The sequence below is a fragment of the Camelus bactrianus genome, chromosome 27, assembly GCF_048773025.1.
Source record: "Camelus bactrianus isolate YW-2024 breed Bactrian camel chromosome 27, ASM4877302v1, whole genome shotgun sequence".
Lineage (NCBI taxonomy): Eukaryota > Metazoa > Chordata > Mammalia > Artiodactyla > Camelidae > Camelus > Camelus bactrianus.
The window spans coordinates 28,007,422-28,029,647 of record NC_133565.1 but is presented as its reverse complement, the minus strand read 5'-3'; the positions used below and the strand labels follow the sequence as shown (position 1 = coordinate 28,029,647).

The 22,226-nt window shown below is 40.7% G+C and overlaps 1 protein-coding gene across 5 annotated transcripts in view; it reads right to left on the bottom strand.

Moving 5' to 3' along the window:
* Positions 1 to 22,226, bottom strand: part of ADAMTSL3 (ADAMTS like 3) — a 262,233-nt gene that overhangs the window by 143,017 nt on the left and 96,990 nt on the right. For all 5 annotated transcript variants that reach the window (XM_074354072.1, XM_074354071.1, XM_074354070.1 and 2 more), the window contains exons 5-7: positions 19,568 to 19,613; positions 10,269 to 10,505; positions 3,404 to 3,530 (exon numbers count right to left, since the gene is read on the bottom strand). In XM_074354072.1, coding sequence (XP_074210173.1) covers positions 3,404 to 3,530; positions 10,269 to 10,505; positions 19,568 to 19,613 — 410 coding nt within the window. The remainder of the gene's footprint in view (positions 1 to 3,403; positions 3,531 to 10,268; positions 10,506 to 19,567; positions 19,614 to 22,226) is intronic.

Below are 22,226 nucleotides of genomic sequence, written 5' to 3'. Positions count from 1 at the left end.
TTATCCTCCTTTCCTCAATGGGAACACTGTCGAATCTCTGGGAACCCTCAGTCTTCTTTTTTTTTATTGAAGTATAGTTGATTTACGATGTTGTGTTAGTTTCAGGCATATAGCAGAGTGATTTGGTATTTTTGCAGATTATACTCTATTATAGGTTGTTGTAAAATATTGGGTATAATTCCCTGGGCTATACAATATATCCTGGTTGCTTCTCTATCTTATATATAGTGGTTTGTATCTGTTAATCCCATAGCCCTAATTTGTCCCTCCTCTCCTCCCTCTCCCTTTTGGTAACTACAAGTTTGCTTTCTGTATCTGTGAGTCTGTTTGAGGGCCCTCACACTTAAGCAACTTTCTCTACCTCCTAATGAACAGAGTTTAAAAAAAAACCAATATAACGGAACACAGTTAATTTCTTACCACGTTCTCCAACTGTGCCTGTAGTTAACCAGTTCTTGATGTGATGTGGGTGTGCACCCCTCTTTTGTCCTGGGAAAATCCTTCCCTTGATACATTCTCACCTTCTTTTCACTCCTACACCCACTACCATCAGGCTTTGGCTTCAGCCAGAAATTCATTGAAACCACTCTTGCTAAGGTCACAAATTTGGCTTCAAATTGACAAACAGAAATGTTTGGATCCTTATTCCAGTGGACCTCCAAACAGCATTTAACATGGCTAATCATTACCTCCTTTTTGGAATGACTTATTCCTTCAGCTTCCGTGATCCTGCTTTGCTAAGGTCTGCTTTTACCTGGTCTTCATTTCTTTTCAGTTGAATTCCATTAAACTTCTTCCCTGGCTAAACGCCTCGACTTTAGGTATTCTTGTCTTCCTGATATATTCTATACACTTCCTTTGGATGGACTCAGCTAATTTATAATGATAGACCACCAGTGAGGGGGTTTCCCCACTAGCAACAATGGACTGTCATGTTTCCCATCAAACCTTCAACCCCAAACAAAATATAATCAACGTCTCTTTAAACATATCAGAAGGGTACCAAATATTGAATACTTACGGGGCCAAATTTCTGGAAAGAAGAAAAACCCAAGGAGGTGAGCCCTTATCTTTGATATGTGTCTCCTGTCCATGAATTCCTTGCCCAGATGATCAGCTGCTCAAGCTGGAAAATCTACATCATCCTAGCTTCTTCTTTTCTCTTACAGTCTTCATTCTAAGAATTATCACTCTGCTGACTCTCTCTCCTAAATATCTCTCCCATCTGTTCCTTCCTCCACCTCTCCCTTGGAGGAAAGCCTCATTATTTCAAACACTGTTGAATATTTAAAAACATCATGCTTTTTGGGCTCCTTGCTTCCAGGCTCACCTCACAGGTAATAATGCTGCCAGAATTATTTTACTAAATCACAAACCTATCCATGTCACCCTACTGCCTAAATTGTTTTAATGTCTCCACTTAACCTGAAATGGGAAACAGAACACTGAAGACCTCTGTGGTCGCCTTCTGAACGCTATTCGGCCTTATCTTCCTCCCCATCCAATGTGCAATATTGGTAGTTCCTCAGGAGAGTCCAGGCTTTCCTCCAGCTGCACACCATGAACTGTGTGTTTCCTCTGCCTGGAAAACCCTTCCCACCTTCCACTTCTCCTGTAAGGTTCTCCCCATCTGGGGAGAATAAGTAAAATCACTATTTCATAAGTTACATCCAAACAAATTCAAAGGGATAAGTGATTTTACAGTAGAAACACACAAAAAAAGTACTGGCAGAAAGTGTACATGTATAAATGTTTTCCCTTTAAGGCAGGGGTCAGCAATCTACAACCTGAGAGTCAAATCCAGCCGGCAGCCTAGTTTTTGTAAATAAAGTTTTATTGGAACACAGCTATACCCATTGGCCCACGATTGCCTGTGGTTACTTTTGCACTGCAGCAGCAGAGTTAAGTGGTTGAGACAGAGACCATTTGGGCTGAAAAGCCCGAAAATATTTACTATCTGTCTCTTTACAGAAAAAGTTGACTGACCCCCAAATATTTTTTAAAAAATTAAAGCAGATATTATTGAAATGGAAGATAGAAAATTCTGAATATATAAAATTTAGAAACTATTGATTCTATAAACACAAGCAGGATTGAAAGTCAAATGACAAACTGAGAGCAACATTAGAAACAGGTACAACAGACAAACAAATAGTATATATTCATGAAACGGTGAAAGGTTGCAAGTGAGGAAAAAAATCAACACCCATATAGGAAAATGAGCAAGCGACTTCAGCAGCTAATTGAAACATGAAAAAGTATAAATGAGCAATAAGTGCATGATGATATTGTTCACCTTAGTAGCAATCAAAGGGAGGCAAATAAAAGAAATAATAACTCATAGTTTACCTTAAAATTGGCAAATATTTTAAAAAATAGTGATACTCTGTATTGACAAATGTTCAAAGAAACAGGTAGTCTTAGGAAAGGTAATAGGAACAAATATTTGATTTATTACACTTTTTGGAAGAAATCTGACTTTTAGAAGACTAGTCAAAAGTTCTTTCCAACTAAAAGCTTAGCGTTAGGTGTTGGAGAGGGTGTGGAGAAAAGGGAACCCTCTCACACTGTTGGTGGGAATGTAATTTGGTGCAGCCACTATGGAAAACAGTATGGAGATTCCATAAAAAACTAAAAACAGACTTACGCTATGATCCAGCAATCCCACTCCTGGACATATATCCAGAGGAAACTCTAATTCGAAAAGATACATGCACCCCAATATTCACAGCAGCACTATTTGCAATAGGCAAGACATGGAAGCAACCTAAATGTCCATCGACAGATGACTAGATAAAGAAGTTGTGGTGTATATATGCACGATGGGATACTTCTCAGCCATAAAAAGGAATAAAACAATGCTATTTGCAGCAACATGGATGGACCTAGAGATGATCATACTAAGTGAAGTAAGTCAGACAGAGAAAGACAAATACCATATGATATCACTTATACGTGGAATCTAAAGGAATGGCACAAATGAACTTATTTATAAAATAGAAACAGACTCACAAACATAGAAAACAAACTCACAATTACCAGGGGGGAAGGTAGGGGGAGGGATAAATTAGGAGTTTGGGATCTGCAGATACAAACTACTTTAAATAAAAGAGATAAACAACAAGGTCCTACTGTATAGTACAGGGACCTATATTCAATATCTTGTAATAGCCGATATGATAAAGAATATGAAAAAAAAAAAAAAAAATATATATATATATATATATATATATATATATATATATATATAACTGAAACAACATACTGAAACTAACACAACATTGTAAACCAACTCTACTTCAATTTAAAAAAATGCTTAGCATTAGGAAAATGTTATTCTAGTAGCAGACGGTCTAAAGTACATGTTATTTTATAGTAACGTTGAATCGGGTTTAAAACCTACTTTTCTCAGGAGAAACGTGTGCCTTGGACTGTCCCCGCACCAGCCTGCAGGTGGAGCCGTCACCAGCACAGACGCCGCAGTTGTCTTCCTTGGCGTTGCTCCCCAGTTGCCGGTTGCAGCCCACTGCCTGCGGACAGAAGCACGGCGATCAGGAGCGGGCGACAGCGCAAGGAGATGCGACTCTAGGTATTTCAGAAACCGTATTTACGTGTCACCTTTCTTAAACTTATGAGTTGGCTCTCTTTCATGAGCACTTAGTTCTTAGAATGCAACTAATATATAAACCTTTATAGTATGATGTCATTTATGTGACGCAAAGCCCAAATAATTTAAAAAAATAAGAATGGAAGCTGCCCCTTTACAATCCCACTCTTAGTTTTTAATTTATATTTTTATTCAGATATTTTATGTACAGAAAATGGATGGAGCATCACAGGTATTTCCTTTCTCCCCACCCACCTCCCTCTCTTCCTATCCCCACATTAGTCCTAGACTCTCTCATTTCTCTCCCAAAATGACCTCAGTCTGAAGTTGATTGATGTATACCCTTATGGTCCCTAGTTTTATTTAAAATTTTTTTTCTCTGTTTTAATCTCGATCAATACCTACATCTCAACATCAGTATATCCATTTCTCTCTATGGAGAGCTAGTCTGTATTCTGTATCTTTGCATCTCCTTCTCTTTATAATTTCTAGACCTAGACCCACATATCTCTATCTCTAGGTCATTATATATATTAAAATCTTTATAAACAATTTTTAAGATGTCCCATAGAACATGCTTATACTGGTATCTTTCAGTCTCTTGTGAATTATTATCTTTGTGAGTTTGTGTGTATCTGCTAGACTGTGAGCTTCCTTATATGAGAAAAGGGACTATGTCTCATATTTCTTTTTATTTTACAAATACATCTTTTACACGATACGCGTCCAATGATATTAGCTGAGGAGCCCGCTCATCTCCACCTCCCCACACACAGTCATTTGTGTTTACACGCCTGCTGCTTCAGTGCAGAGAATCTGGAGGCTGACAGCCCGCCCCACCTGCCCGCCCCACCACCTCTTTCAGGCTGCAGGATGTTCAATGATTCAAACTCAGGAGACTCATCTTCCTCAAGAGTGAAGTAGGGCTAATAACACACACCCCACACAGGGTCTGCTAAGAAGGAAATGAGAAAAGACACGCGAAGCTCCCAGTCTAGTGATGAGAACGCTCAGAGGGCTCGATAACAGAGAGCCCGTTTTAAGAGCATCTCTCTGCTTTCCATTTTGTTTGACTCCCCGGTCGAGCCCCTCTGCTTCACCTTGGGGAGCTGCTGAATCAGATTCTATACCCAAGGTGTTGAAGAGAATATAAAACCGGAGGAAGTGGAGACCACATCTATAGACTATTCTCTCCAAAATGCTGGCACTGAAGGGAAGGAGAAGGATCAAATGAAAGCTTCAGGGAGATGCAGGAAAAGTTCCAAGGAAGTTCAAGGACAAGCCCGTGATTAGCGATGTTTTCCAATTCACAAAGGGCTGTCATGAAGAAAGGGTTTCCGTTTGTTCTCGATATTTTCAAACGGTGAAAGCTACAGGTGGAGGCATAATTTAGTTCAATCTGAGAAAGTCTGAAAAGTCAGAGTTCTCCAACAGTAACTATTCAGCCATGGGCTAGGCAGAAGGTTTCTTGGCAGGAAAATTGGAGAGGGGATTAAATTATCTGATGAGCAGCTACATCTTTTGAGATCTTTTCATTCTGATTATATGATTTTTATAAAGATAATAGTAAAATATTAATAATAATAGTTGATTTTTGTTGAAAGCTTATCACGTACCCGGCATGATGCCAAGCGTGTTATACACGTTATTTCGTTTAATCCTCATAGCAACCTTATGATACTTTTATCTCTGTTTTGCAAATAAGGCAGCAGAACGTTAATGAGGTTAAATGACTTTCCAACATTACACAACCAAAATATTGTGCCAGTCATGGTTTTAAAACTCAGGTCATCTCCCAACAGAATCTTCACACTGTGCTACACCTTCCCCATCTTAGCGATCAGCAGAGAGACAGCAAAGAACCCAGTTGCATAGGCCACTACCTTAATATTTACAAGTACATGTGGAATAACTTAAGACTGATTGATTTTGGAAACACACTTGCATGGTTGGGATTCAATCAATGAATAACTTGTGTTCATGTAACTTTCTCCAAGGGGAGTAATTCTACCATTAAATTATAGAAACACTGTTCCTGGGCCAAGCTCTGTCCTCACACATTTGTGTCCCTGAGCACTTTGCATTTCATGAGCATGAGAATCACCCTCTATCTGGTCATCCAGGAAGGGTGTGGGTTTAGGAGCTAGGATGGACTTGTGAAGAGAGTTTAGAGCCTTGCAGGGTCTTGGGCAATCGAATACCTCCCTGAGTACTTACATTTGTTTAAAAAATGTTAAAGCTACAGTTCATCCCAATCTTACAGCCAAAAAAGGCATGCGAAAACATCACAGAAAAATACTACTTGAAAAGAAGATCCAACTGCCTTGTGATTCACAGGGTATAAGCACTGCCCTTGAAATACTAAATTTTGACTCTCAGATCTCATCACAATCAACCATGAACAACTTTTTAACCGTTGCCCGAAGTGTTTTTTCAACTTCTGTGGCTTCTCCTAAAGTCAAAATCTCTAACTGTCATGATTTAAAAACCACTAATCAATAAACATATCAATAAAATTTATTAACACCCATATGTAGCCAATTTCTACAGAGCCAGGCACTACAGAGTATAAATTAGTAAGACAAGATTCATATCCTACACTGTAGTTAATCAGACAAGTTACACAGGATAGGGATAGGATAAACAAATATTTAAAATATATGAGCAGTGCTTTGGGGAATAAATTCTCATATATAAATCATTGCTTCAGCTAAGGATTCTTTCATAGTGCCGGCATATGACTCCCTAATCAGCTAATAGAAGTCAGTGTTTAAGTAAGTGCCATGACTCCATATTAAGCAAAGTACGAACTTTCCAGATCAGTCAAATTCAATCCTTCAAGAAGCAAAGAATTTTTTGAGTCAATCTCTGTTTAAGATCTCTGAAAACTGGATTCTACCTTGCAAAAAAAGTCTTAACATCCCTGCCTTAAAAATCAGAGTATAGGGAGCTATGGTGGTCATCAGGGATATTCATAAATATTTAGCTTTTCCTTTCAGCCCACGGAAGGATTGCACTTCTCCACCCCCTCAGAAATTAAGCGTGGTCATTGATTGTCTTTGGCCAACGAAATACGAGTCTAAGTGTCTGTGTCACTTCTGTAAGGAGCTTCAGGGGTCAGCACGTGAGTCACACGTTCCCCTTCTCACTGCTGTGGTGATTATGTAAAACACATGTTCCAATAAAGCCTCCCTCAGTCTGGGTCTCTGAGCCATTCAAAGGGCAGAGACCCCCTGCTGACCCACGTTGGACAAGTAGCATCAGCTAACAGTCACCTTTAATTGTTTTAAGCCACTGAGCTTTGGGGATGGTTGGGTACTGAAGGAAAACCTAGCCTCTATTATATTGGAGCACCGTTTAACTGCTCTTGGATAAAGCAGGGTCCTTAACACCAAAGTGTTGTTTTAAACTGGGCATTTCACATTAAAATCCAGATTCCTGGCTCCTGTTGACAAATAAAAACTCTGACATGTGTATACATAGCTGCCCCCTTGAGCGTCCCAATGAGCGGGCATGTATTCTCCAGGTCACGAAAGTCCTCGTCACCCACTGTGACTACGCCTGAGCGGTTTTCCTCCCTGAGTGGTGTGCAGATATTTGAGTCGGAACCTCTATACTAAACTCCCTAAGCATCACTCCCCTATGGTACCGACTGTCCTTTACTAGAACCACATCTTATTTTCAGCTACAAGCTTCTGTACTTATAGCCATAGAAAAAGTACAGGTATCATCAGGGTAATGCAATGCTTAAGATGACAAAATTCTGAATTAGGTTTCCTGGGGTCAAATTCCAGTTCCACCATTTTCAAGCTCTGTATCCTGGGCATATTACTTAGCCTCTTCAAATTCCAGATTCCTTATAAACAAGGTGGGGATAATGACCAAAGCTAGCTCCTAGTGCATGATGAGCCCTCACAATAAAGTGCTTAGACAACGCCTGACATGTAATAAGCACCATTAAGCGTTTCTTTTTACTAGAAACACAAAGTGATTTCTTCATTTACCCAGTCGTCAAGGAAGTCAATAAACATGAATGATAAATTAGACTTGTTCTGCAGATCTGGTTCCAACCAGGTCCCGTTTCTGATAAAAATCAGACCTCCAAAGCAGAAGCAAATTTCATTCAGTGAGTCTCGCTGCCTCATGCTGTGGGCTGTGCTCAGGCTCAAGGAACGTTGTTCCCAGGAGCATGGTGACATGTTCATGTAAATGAGCAAACTGTAAACACACTTGCAAAAATCATTTGTAGTCGCTGCCAAGGAAACATCAGGGCTCGGTTCACTGATCCTAAGGCAATCGGTGAGAATCACACGGTTTACTTTCTCCCATCCTAAGGACTGTGGACGGCCACGGCTACATGGTACAAGAAAGGGAATTTCTGAGAACGTTATCCTGTTGAAGGAAAGATACTGAATTCACCTGAGAGGCATCTGAGTCTCTTCTGAAGAAGTGCACACAATTCTTTTTACCTGAACAGACTGGCCAGAAGAGCACTCAACTTCCCACAAGGCATCACCTTTTACTACCCAGAGAATCCACTTATCCATTAGAATCACAAAAACATGATAGGAAGCACACATCTTAAAGGAACTAACTCAGCAATGAAAACTGCCTTTATCCTGCAATCCGCTTCAAACCTTGGAAACTGCTGGAACAGACTATACACCTTAGACAACGAATAAGAAGAAGGGGCTGTGGTCAGAGAGCTCAAGGCGAAACCAGGGAAGGGAACCAGTGCGGGCTGTAGGTTTCCTGTGTTGACAGCTATTGTGCTGGGCTCATGGAATATTGTTCATGAAAGAACGAATTTAAAACAGGACCTACAAGCAGGGTAACATCTGCTTCATATGGACTGAAAAGACCGAGGCTCAGAGACAGAAAGTGGCCACAGGAAACTAACACATCCTGCCACCAGCCAGTGTCCACTCCAGCCACGTCACTGAGACTGCTCAAGCCGAGGTCACTGGTGATGCCTGTTTTTGGTCCACATGAAGCACTTTAAATAGAAAGACATATAGAGATTAAACGTACAGGGATGGAGAAAGACATAACAGTAATAAAAATATAGCAGGAGTAGGTATATTAATTTCAGACAGAGCAGACTGCAGAGCAAGGTACGTTATCAGGGGCATGAACATAATGATAAAGGTGTCAGTACTCCAAGAAGACATAACAAGATGCATGAGGCAAAAACCTACAGAACTGCAAGGAAAAAAATACATGAACCCCCTATCATAGTTGGAGACTTCAACACTCCCCTATCAGAAATGGACAGATCCAGCAGCTGGGAAAAAAAATCAAAGAACTAGTCTATGCATATGTAGGTGCAGGGGGTATTTGGGAAATCAGTACCCCACTCAATTTTGCTCTGAACCTAAAAACTTAAGTCTGTTTTTTAAAAGGTGCAGAGGGGAGAGAAGAGTTAGGGAAGAGCCTGGGAAGTTAAGCAAGGATCCTGGATGTCATCATCAACGCAATGACGAGCCATTTAGGGACTTCGGTGGGAGGAGTGACAAAATGATTTAGGTTTTAAGACAATCACTTGGCTGCTGTGTGGAGAATGGATCTAAGGGGGGCAGTGTTGGAGGCTGGGCGATCAGGACAGGAGGTCCTGGTTATGGTCAGAACTAATGGGGGCTTAGACTAGGAAAGGCATCACTGGAGACAGAAACGGTGAATTCAAAATAGACCTTGGAGGTAGAATTGATGAGATTTGGCAATGGATTAGATGTGTGGGTTGAAAGTGAGTCAAGAATGACTCCCAAGTTGTGGGGAGCAGCTGGAGGTCATTTTCAAGTTCAAGGGACGTAGGAAGGAAAAGGTAGTTTGAGAAGGAAGATCACGGTTCATCTGAGTGTATGAAGTCACTGACACCTGGTCGTGTCTGACACTTAGTAGGTGATTAGGTTCATTTGCTGTTGTTACTACTAATTTCTTATGAGCATAAGCAGATAGATGGAATAGTAGACATCCGTTATTTAAAATTTTTTTTCCAGAGACCAAAGGGATGGGGGTGGAATCCTATCCTTTCTCTGCTATCCACATACTGTCTTACCCATTAAAGGTGGTGAGGGCTTATGCCTCAACCACATTCATCACAGCTCTGCAAAGTCCACTCTGAAAAATCTGCTGGAACGCACTCATGTTCACTTTTTAGTAAATAAGTCATTGCTCCCAAAAACCGAAAACAATGAATTAATTTTAATGAGAGAGCTCAGAGAGCCTATCAACATGACCCTTCAATAAAGCAGTGGGTCTCAAAATGCCACCCTTTCACCAGAAGCGTCAGCGTCTCCTGGGAACTTGTTAGAAATGCAAGTTCTTGGGCCCTACCCCAGACCTACTGGGTCAGAAACTCTGGGATCAGGGCCCAGCACACTGTGTTTCAACAAGTTCATCAGGTGATTCCAACGCACTTTCAAATTGGAGAAGCACTGACCTAAAAAAATCGCAAGTCATATATTACAATCTTTTGGTTCTACACGGGCAAAACTTATCCTGTGTTAAATAAGTAAAACATAATCAAAAGGTGAATAATACTCTCTAAAATATTTTCACATTAAAATTAACAAAGACAAGCACAAAAGAAAAGGATTATCTTTATTGAGAGTGACGGTGGCACATCCTTGAGCCAGCGGTCTGAGAAGCAGGTGTAGCTTACCTGACAAATGCCACTGATGCACATGTCCAAGGAGTCAGCATTGCAACGAGTTCCATCCAGTACCTTGGGTGCCAGCTCCACTACCAAATTTTGTCCCCGTGCGTGGCACTTGAGCGCGCAGGGGGCAGCAGGATCATTGTACCGTGGAAGCCATTCATAATACCGCCCCTGATACTGGACGTCATTGTAGGCTGAACACTGCTGGGCTCGGAAGTCCTCTGCATCAGGAGGGCAGTCCTGGAGGAAGAGAAAAAGGCCACATGCACATCACCGAGTGAGAGGGGCCAGCAGAAGGCTGGCCAAGTCTACCAGAGTCCCAGGAGAGCAGACCCCACCTGCCTCTCTCCTGGAAATCACCTCATTCCTTCACCGTTTTAACTTCAAAACCGGCCTATAGCTGTGGAATCCTACCGGTACCTCTGTGATAATGGAGGAGACCGACCACCTCACCGAATCTGGGTACTCTTCCACTCAGTAATTTTTGTCCGGATAACTAAAGCTGACCATATTTAAATGCGAAATTTTGCTCTATTTTTAACCATCTTGGATATAAATTTTCAGATGCATTACACAACCCTCTTCTTTTTGAAACAAGAAAAATGGAATGCTTTTAATTTTTCCAGGTGACCTAAGGTCTTCACAGGGAATATTAATTATCATCCATGCCTTTAGGAGCCATTTCAATGTGAAGGATTATTCGCCGTTATTTTAACTGGCCCGAAACTGCTGTGCTTTGTGAGAATCTGTGTTTGTTTCTTTTTTTGTTTGTTTGTGCTATTGTTTGTGTTGTTTAATTTGTTTCCTTTCGTCCCTTGTCACCAGGCCCCCAGCCACAGAGCTCTTCACTGGTACGAAGGGCCTGCCTTCCACAGGCTCTAGGATGGAAAGACAGTTTTTTCAAGTTTTGTCTACAACAAAAACAAATAAATTCTCAATAAAACACCCTAGAAAGCTCTCATCATAATGGCAAAAAATATTGGCACAAGTCTTGATAACTCAAGGATCTTTTTACCTAATTACTGATCACTCCCATCTAGTACCTCCAAAGCAAGATGATGTATGACAAAAATGTTACTTTACTCTTCAAAGCTGCTTGCAAACTTCCCAGTTGATGGGGATTAATTCACTGTGTACAAACTCCCCAATTAAAGAAAACAGATCCAGAAAGGCAATGTATTATTTTGTTTTTCCCTTTTTACAAAAGTAATAAATGTTCATGGTAAAAACTTTGGAAATAGTTTCTATTAAAAAAAAAAGAAGAAGAAGAATGAATAACGAAGATTCTTATACCTAAACCTTTACACAAATTCTTGATTATTTCCCAAGGACAAACTTCTGGAAAGAGAATTCCTGAGAAAAAGGGTGTGTTTCATGGACTTTTCAAAATACTGCCAAACTGCCCTCCAGGAAGGTCTTATTATTATAATCAGACTACGTAAGTTCCCTTTTCTTAATATGAAATCTTTTCAATTTGGACATTATAATTTTCTAAAATTTTTCCAATGATAAATATTAAACAGAACCTCACTGTTTTAATTTACATTTTCTTTTCATTATTTAGGTTTAATATCTCTCCATATATGTTTGCTTTTTGTATTAATCCTTAAAAAATGTCTTGTTTTCTGTCCTTATCTATTGGAATGTTTGTCTTTTTATTATTTTTAACAGATAAAGCTATTCAAACTTCACTGTGAAGTTACCAATACTTTGTCATTTGTACTGAAAATATTTTCCCCATTTAATTTTGGTTCTGATGCCTTATGAAATCAAGAAGTTTTAAAATTTTAGGCAGTCAGCTCTATTCATATTTTCTGTTAAGGTTTCTTTCTTTACAAATGGGCTTAGAAATGCTTTTCCCACTCTGCCCTGAAAACAAATAAATACTGAAATTTATTTTTCTAGCTCCTTTGTAGTTTATCAATTATATTTAACTCTTTATTACATTGGAATTTATTTTGATGTATGAGGGAAGGTAGAAGCCTAAATTTATTTTTCTGTAAATAGTTATTAATAAATTATCAGCCAGAATTTTAAAATATAATTTCTTCTATTTATCCCCTATTGACTACTTTACTTTTGTATTTCACTATGTTTATGCTTTTGGCCTTTATAAAGTGCCTCAAATCCTTTCTGGAAGTAGGAAGGGAATAAAAAAAATATAATTAATAAATAAACTTTCCCCTGGAATTAGTTGTACTACGTTGCTGCAAATCATTCCAAACCCCTATGTTGCATCCACATTTTTTCTTTCTTTAGCAAGATTAACCCTTAACCTGGGTCACACCTATGGAAGAAACAATTAAACTGAAGAGAATTGAAATTAGAAGACCTTTCTCTCTTGGAATAAGGGCTGTGTCTTCCATCTGGCCATGGAGAAGATCATCAGAGATAAAATTATACCCCCTCCCCTTTCCTTAGCCATGGCCAGTTTTCTCTATATCTGATTCTTTGAAACCCAAACCAGAGAATATGAGAGAGCAGGGTAGAAACAACTTCCCTTGTCCTAAGCCTGCTTAGGAAATGAAAGTGGCAGCTGTCTGTCTTAAACCCCATAAAGCCATGAAGTTTCACAAAATTAACAATCATTAATTGTCATGAGGACAGTGTACGAGGCCAGCCTAAACTGAGTCCTTGCTGAAAGGGTGGCCAGGTTTGTACGTGCGACCCAGCCTCCTTGGCCACAGTTGGTGATCAGAGGCGAACATCTGGTCCATGCCTGGTCAGTCTTTCCCAGGACTTTGGAATTGTAACAGAAGAGCTGGAGCTAAGAAGTCACATCCATCTGGGCTGGGCTAGCTCACTGCTTTTACAAGATGCCTGTTGAAGTGAAACAAGCCAGTTCCCACAGCAAAGAAGAATGAATTAGCCACGAAAGAAGGTCAAATGATAAACCTTGGGTTTCTATGGAAAGAGTAAGTAATCTGGGCTTCTCGCTTTCTGATTCCTGGGTCCAGTCCCTCAAGGTGTACTTATACCTAAATTCTTCTAAATATCCACCCATCCAGCCAGTGAATCCCGTTTCTCTTGAGCAAACTTGAGTGGGTTTCTGTTCTTAACAAATGATGATCCCTGATTGAGACAACCCTATACCCAGATAATGTTTCCCAGTTTACCAGGGATCGACACTGACATTCTCTTTTCACCACCTCCTTTTGAGCTAGGTAGGTCGGGATTACCACTACCTTTGTTTTTATAAATGGAGAAAACCGTGATCTAGAAAGTCTTTAGTCACTAGCCCAAAGACACACAACAGAATAAGACAGAGCCAAGACTGATTCCCAAGGCGACAAGCATTCTATTACAAGATACTGCTTTCTAGTCATCTAGGGGGACACTGACTACTTCCATTAAATGCCTTCATTTACTTGGCATTCTTCCAGTGTCAACACCGAGCCTGTCTGGTCTGGTTCAGCCAGGTCCCATGCTCTGGCTCAAGACAATCTAGCAATTCTTGTGTCTAAAGTTTAGTTGACATTGGGGGAGCTTGAAGGCCTAACATCCTTCTGCTTTCTTTGCCCTGAAAAGCATTTCTTCATATCAGTTACATTCCAGAAAACACTCACTCATTAAATATACTTTATGGGCTTTGCCTAGGTGACATGTTGGGAGGAACACAAAAGAAGAATACAAGCCATCAGTTACCTAGTGAGCTTGTTAACTTATTGGAGATGTAGCACCTGCGTGCATGGAATACATTGAAACAGTGGGTTATTACTGGTATTTGTCGACTTACAGTAGGACTCAGCAGTGAAGGAAATGAAATCGTTGTCCAAGAGTTAAATTAAAAACTGATTAAGTGGAATTAATAAGGAAAGACTAAACCTAACAAGGGAAGACTGGATCCTAGATCATGAAGACTTGGCGTAGTCAGGAGTGGGTAGCCAGCCTGGGAGGCATAGAAAAGAAGAAGAAAGAGAAGGAGGAGAGGGATTGGGAGGAGAAGGGGAAGAAAGGGGCGAGGGGAGGCTCAGAGGGAAGGGAGGGAGGGTAAGACACAGCAGAGAACAACCAGCAACCATCCAAGACCCCTGAAGATAGGGATCTCCTTTTCTCCCTAAAGCTGTGAGAATACATAAACCATTCTCATGGGCAACTTAGGGACAGAAGCCAAAACAAGGAGATCATCTAACGAGCTGAGTATTCTCTAAGACGGACAGACCATTACCTACAAGATGATTTACGTAATAGGACTGGACCAAGCTTTGACTTGGGTTAGATATTTAATTTCCCCCCAGATAACCAGCGAGGAGGGACTCAGGAGAAATACGACTTTTATACAAGCAAATTTGAACATTTTATCTTCAAATCCATGTCGTGGTTTGAGTTAAATTTCACGATCCTCTCATATAACAAATGCCAAAGTTTCTAGCATAAAAATAAATTATTGTAGGCGACCACTATATGCTAGAGAAAGCAAATGATGCCTGGTGGAAAAGTGCCAATTCAAATGAGATTTAAAGAATGGTGCCATGTGAACAGGACAAGATCTGAGAAACAACGTAAGCAAAAGAGAAACAGCAGAAATAAATTCAGTATCTGTGAGGCACAGCCTTATCCAGCAAGAGTGAAAGTTGTGAGTTGAGTAAGAGATGAATCTCACCAAATTCTGGAGGTCCTTGAACGCAAGGGAGGGGAATTAAAACCATTAAGAATCCACAGAGGGGAGTGACATGGAAAGGGGGTAGCATGGGTGGCATTTTGCTAGCAGGGTGGACCGGAGCTCTGGACACAACTCCGAGAGGAAGTGGCTCTTGCCCAGAGCAGGAGCAATGGAAGGAAAAGAACGCCTCTAAGAGAAAACTGTCAGAAATTAGCCATGCCTAGGACCCAGCGTATAAAGGATATTCAAGACTCACATCAAATGTCACCTCTTCTGGAAAGTTGTCAGGGAGCCCAAGGGCCCCACTGTGCAGAATCAGCCACGCCTCCCTCTGTGCTCACATAAAAATGTCTTAATGCTACAAAAGCACTCTTACCAAATTATGATATACTTATTTTTTTTAAAATCTTTTCCTTCTAATCTCTTCCAGCTTTACCTTCAGTCTCATGAACCCTGGTGTAAAAACATGCGCAGTCAGCGAGTTCAGGTAGTAGGCCTCCTTGCTGACACACACGACTGCCCTTGGAACTTCCCCACTGGCTCTCTGCACCCCTGATAAGGATAATTCTTTCCTGAATGGCTGTCAGAGTCCATGCTGAGAGCTGTCTGAAGAAGACAGTTACCTGGGGCCCCAGCACTGCACACAGGCATGTTCTGTGCCCTCAGCTCACAGGCCCTTCATCCCAAAGCCCCATCTTCCCGAGCAGAATGAACCCAAGGAGAGCCGCTGAACTGAAGCCTGGTTTCCACGGGAGAGCAACGTGGTCCTCATCTCCTGGTCATGTCTCCCACTCTGCACGTGCCACCAGGAGTGGAATTTCTTTGTGTACAAGCTCTGAACGCATACCTCTAACACATCTAGACTTCATAACAGAAGAACACTAAATCTTTCCTTAAGTGCCTGGAACCAACTTTTCTGCTGAAGTGGGCAGAGGTCAGAAATGCAGCTGTCAGGGTCCTTAAGCCAGATCCTCCCCTGTGCTGGGGATCCCCCCCCCCCATCCCACCCAGGGACTGCTGGAGTGAAAGGCCCAGGGCCACGGAGGGCTTCACTTCTGGGTCTTCCCCTCAGCTGCCTCTGCCTTCAGCTCCTTCCCTGCCCTTCCCTGCCCTTTGTCCCTGGACAACTGTGAATGTTCAGAAGGTCCTCCCTACCGTTCCTGGTGCTGGAGTTTCTATGAAGAATCTGAAAGTACAATGTTCCTCCAATTACCTCCACGACCCATGTGCTTCCAAGTTGTTAAAAGCAACTTTGTTTCAGTTGCTGCTGTCTGTGGTGTCATTTCATTATCTGACAAAGCATGAGACTTCGTCACACTTCTTTCCAAGAGGCATTGTATAGTGGAGTGGTCAAGACACACACGTCCAGGGAGCCCGGAACCTGGCTTCCTGGGGTTAAATTCTGCTCTGTGACCCTCTACGGGTTACCTAAGTTTCCTTCTCTGTAAAGGTGGAGATAAAAATAACACCTACTTCATAGGGATATTATGAGAATTAAATTGGCTTATTCATGAAAAGGCACTCAGAACAATGCCTAGCATTTAGGAATTTACTTATTAAGTGTGAACTATTATTGTTGTTGCTGTTGCTGTTGCTGTTGTTGTTGTTGTTATTATTATTATTATTATTTTATTGAAGTATAGTCAAGGTGCACGTCAAAAGAATGATTCCAATGAGCCCAGACTCTTGCATCTTCCCATACACAGAAAAGCTTCCTGAACGTCAGATAGCTGGTTTTCTTTAATTAACAGTGATCTTTGGATGTTCCATCTGGTCTTTGTTGCAAAAACTCCTGTATGTCCTGGCTCCTCCTGTACCTCTTCGGAGCAGTCCCTCAGAGCGATCTGAGAGGCCGTCTTATGGGCTTGAAGTCCTCAGAAAGTCCGCAGAATAAAACACAACTCTCAACTTTTAGCTTGTGTACTTCTTCAGTCGACATCCACTTGAGGCACTCAACACCCTTGCAACGTTTCTAAGGTGCATTCCCAGGAACACACCCGCCTAATCACTCCTGCGCAGAAACAGACTTCTTACAGATCATCCACATGGCCGCTGAGGCTGCACCCACCCACATCTGGTCTGCAGCGGGGCTGGAGTATCGCAGCTGCAAATACTTGGCACACCGGGATGGAGGGGTGCCCTGAACACCACAGATGTGGAAGACCTGCCACAACGCTCCCTTATTTCCCTATAAGGAATTTTGTTGGAAACTCTGAGTTTGCAATGGCAAGCATAGAGATTAATGTCATAGTCTTATGAAACCTCTCTAAGGACTCTCTTAGAACTCCAACTCTGAGAAATAGAAATGGGCAACCTTTACACCCTGTCCTCCCTGCTAGCTCCTACCTCCTAAGCATCCATTTCTCAGCAGCTTAGCAGTGGCCAAGGTTTCTGCAGAATCCTCTGAGGGGCCATCAGTTAGAGACCACGACGACTCCTGAGACACAGAGCCTCAGGGGCATCAGATCTTCACCCAAGTACACCGAAGCCCTAACCGCTGCAACTTAGATGCACCACTTTTAGTAGATTACGTTTTATCTCCACACTATATGACACAACACTCCTAGACCCTTATAACGTTTGTGTTGAAAAGAGATGCCTTTTGGAATTAGCCAGAGTAGAGTGACACACAGATAAACCCTAGAATGAAATCCTAGAATGTAATATCTTGATCTGGGCACTTGAAATGAATTCCTCTCTATAGCTTCACAGAGTATTGAATAGCATACTGGATAGCACACTGTTGTGAAATTTGTTCTGGAGTAACGGCAAGGAAGTTGCCAGGCCAGTGTGCCTGAGAAGACGAGCTGTCCCATTGTGTTAATCAGAATAATGCGCCCTCCCCAAAGACGTTCACAACCTAATCCCTAGATCCTGTGAATATGTCACCTTACATGGCAAGAGGGACTTTGCACAAGGCGTCCTTTGACTAAGGTTAAGGATGCTGAGACGGGGAGATTATCCTGGACGATCCAGGTGGGTGAACCTCATTCAGCTCTGATCACAGGCAGATGTGACTACAGAAAAATGGTCAGAGCGATACAATGTTGCTGGCTTTGAAGATGGAAAACGGGGCCACAAGCCAAGGAATGCAGGAAGCCTCTGGAAGCTGGAAAAGACAAGGAACAGATTCTCCCTAGAGCCTCCAGGAGGAATGCAGTCCAGCCGACACCTTAATTTTAGCCCACTGAGACCTGTATCAGACTTCTGACCTCCAAAACTGTAAGATAATGTGTTGCTTTAAGCCAAGTGTGTGGTAATTTTTTACAGCAATTAAAAACTAAAGTGGACCCAGGCAAAAAGTAGTTGATGTAAAAGCCTTGTGCATAAAACCCTCTGGCTGCTAATGCGCTCACGTGCTAGCTGGAGAAGGCAGGCCAGACTGTGTGCCTGAATGTCCGCCTTCGTCTGTGCTCACGTCAGTCTCTCTTCCTCCTTCATCCCCACCTGGACTTCCAGCTCATTTAACTGAGCACCAAGCACACGTGTGTCTTTTGAGACCCCAAGTCCATCCTGTTTGTCATAGGACATGTGAAATCGATTTGCTTTGTCTCCCAAAATTCCTCCTAGGATGTAGTGGACGTAAATCCAGCTACTCCAGGGCTGGGTGGTACTGGGGTCTAAGTGCCCAGTAAACAAGCACTCATTTTTCCCACCCAAGTTTGAAAGATCAAGGTAAACATCCCTGCTTTGTCATTGATAAAAAATAGGCTGAAAACACGACTGGAGCTTGGGCTCCAGAGACAAAAGGCCTTGCTAACACTGCCTACTCTCCCCTACCCAAGTCGAGAGCCTGCGGCCACCCGCCAAGAAAAGGCTGGGTCAGGAGAACAGAAATGCTTGCCCAGGACAGAGAAGGAAGAGAGAGGGACAAAGCTCCTCAGTTAGTGAAACATTTAAAATAAACGAGTTACAGCAAATTGAGGGAAAAAATGGATTTTTAAAGAAATCTGAAATTTCACTTTGATCTCCAGAGTCTCAGAATTTCCTTTTAATTCCTGTCATTTTGATTCAGGTATATAGGACTAACAAAGGGCATCTTTTGTGTGGAATACAGGACTGGTTCCTTCTGACATTTATTTTGCACGGCACATTGGTGTACCTGAATTTTCTTTTTTGTTTGTACTGATCACTGTAGAAAAAGAGGTGTACAAACCCTTCCTTTTGTGTGATCTTCTTGTGTCACCTACAGTACTCCTTAACACATTCTGCAGGGGGCAGGACAGGTGGTTTGAAAGATCAGGAGAAGCAGCACTAGACAAGTTCAAGTCTATACTCTTCCTATGCGGCCTTTGGAAAGTCATTTCACTTCCCTCAGCCCCAGTCCCCTCACCAGAAAAAGAGAAATAACCACACCTCGTGCGCCAGCATCTCGGAGACGGATGCGAGGGTCAGATGACTCTTACTTACTGTACGTAAGTAAGAGCACTTTGAACTTCAAAGGCATTTACAGGTATGATGTATTGTTTCTATCAATTCATAATTTATTAAACACTTACCAAATTAGATCATAAATGTGAAATGGCCTAAAAAGGTAGTATAAATGGAAGGGATGAGATATACAAAAGCTGTTGTCAATTAAACAAATATTCAGATTTTCCACAAACAGTACCAAGAGGCTATTAGCTTTATGGTATATATTATAACTTAAAACATGAACACACTTGATTAGATTATATGTTTTCATTACAGAACTTACATGATTGCTGCATGTCTTGTATCGAATATTCTGCCCTTCACAATTCCTGAGGGAGAAAAGAAAATAATGATTTCCTGGAAGTTACAAGCAGCAAAAAAAAAAAAAAAAAAAATTAATAAATAAAAATCAGGCACTGGTTACCTCAAAGATTCAAAGTTTAAATGAAAAGAAATAACTTACAAGGACTGAAGGCCAAAAAGTCTCATGAAAGTGTCAATTTAAATAGAGAATGAATTCTTTAATTGAAGTAATGTAATAATATTATTTAAGCACAGTTTTTACCCCAGGGTCCATACATAACCACTGAAATTAATGTAGTGTGTGTGCCTGTATATATGTGTGTGTGTGTGAAGTGTCCATATGCATTTTTTTCCTATGCAAAAGAAGGGAAAGCTATGGACAGAAACATCTGTGTAGAACGTCCCTGTCAGGGAATTTCTCTTCCTCACTTACTGAGGTCACCCAAGTTCGCTGGGCCCTCCATGACTTTCCTCTCTGACCAATACAATTGTCTCTGTCAGAAATTTGCTTGACGCAATGCTTATGTTTTATTGCAGCCACTGGCCTTAATAAATGGATGCCACAAAAATAGTGTTGGGGTGTTATTCTTTCTTGGGGGGGAAGCATTTTGAAGATTTACAATCTTTTAGTTTTAGATGTACAGCAAAGCGACTTAGTCTTATATGTGCCCTTTTTCAGATTCTTGTCCATTGTAGGTTATTACAAGATATTACAAGATACTGAATATAGTTCCCTGTGCTATACAGTAGTTTCTTGTTGTTTATCTATTTTATATATAGTGGTATGTATCTATTAATCCCAAACTCCTAATTTATCTCTCTCCTTGCTTACCCTTTTGGTAATCATAAGTTTGTTTTCTGTGTCTGTAAGTCTATTTCTGTTCTGCAAATTTGTATGATATTTTAGATTCCACATAGAAGTGATATCATATGATATTTGTCTTTGTCTGACTGACTTCACTTAGTATGACAATCTCTAGGTCCATCCACGTTGCTACAAATGGCAATATTTCATTCTTTTTTATGGCTGAGTAGTATTCCATTGTGTATGTATGTATGTGTATATATATATATATATATACCACATCTTCTTTACCCAGTCATTTGTAGATGGACATTTAAGTTGCGTCCATGTCTTGGCTATTATAAATAGTGCTGCTATAAATACTGGGGTGCATGTATCTTTTTGAATTAGAGTTTTCATCTTTTCCACATGTATGCCCAGGAGTGGGATTGCTGGATCATATGGTAACTCTATTTTTAATTGGGTGGTTTTCTTAGGATACCAATACAGATAGAGTCTGAAGCCATATACTCATATAAATATAGGCTTGAGAATCCTCCAAGGATGACTGCCACGTACGCTGTCCTCCCCTCTAGCCACTTGCTCTGGGACCTCACCACTCATTTTCCAGGCAAACTTTCCTTTTGGGTATTTGGAATTCCATCTAGTGTGTTGTTTCCTCAGTGCAGTGCTTGGTGCTCTACAGTTTACATTAACTCCTTAAAGATAACTTTTCTATAAATGGTACCTTTCCCAATTTTTCCATGGAGTTTATATGTTTCTACCCTTTGGGTTTTTCTGGTCAATTCAATGGCAAATCTGGAGTAAGAAAAGCTAAGCACAGGCTTAACTCACCATCTTGAGTTAAGTCAATCATGACTATTTTATTAATTTTAAAATAGTTAGTCCTGGAAGAACAGAACTTTTAAAAAGTGGATCTGAGGAGGTCATTTTTTGCTGGTGTGATTTGAATATAAGCTTAAATGAAACCACTGAACAAGTTTATTTCAGCCATACATAACTCATTGTACATACTTTCTGATGATTCTGTTTTATTAATTACAAAAAGAGTAAGTGAAAACTAACAATGCACCCAGGAAGTATAAAGGAGGGAAATCAATCATTTATAATCCTATCATTGAGACCTTTACCTTTAATATTTTGGCATTTAATCTTCCAGTATTTCTGCCATGACATTTACAGATGTGAAATCATGCTGCCATTCAACTTTGTATTCGTTTTAATCTAATATTATAACCATGTTTCCATTTTATTAATAATTTCTTTGAAAAATTGTTTAGTGACTACATAATAGTCCATCACACAGACATTGCTTTTCTTATAGTTTTGAATTTATTTTTTTTTACTTGTGGTAAAATACATGTAATATAAAATTTACCATTCTAATCACTTTTAAGTATACCATTCAGTATTGTAAGTATATTCACATTGTTGTATAGACGTTACCTTTTGTGGTTCTCTATGCTGCCTCTTCTTTTCCCCTACTTTTAAAATTTACATAAAGTAAAATTCACTTTGCAGGGGTCTACGATTTCATGAGTTTTGACAAACCCATACAGCTGTGTAAGCACTACCCCAATCAGTATGTGGAACAGCTTCATCACCCATAAAAGCCCTCACCCTGCCCACTTGTAGCCCAACTTCCCCGCACCCTCAGCCCCGAGCAACTACTGATTTTTTTTTCCTGCCCCAGTAATTTTGCCTTTTCCAGAATGTTATATAAATGGAATTATACAATTTGTAGTTTTTTGGGACTGACTCCTTTCACTTAACATAATACATACAAAATCCACCCATATTGCTGCATGTATCTGCACTTTGCTCCTTTTTAATT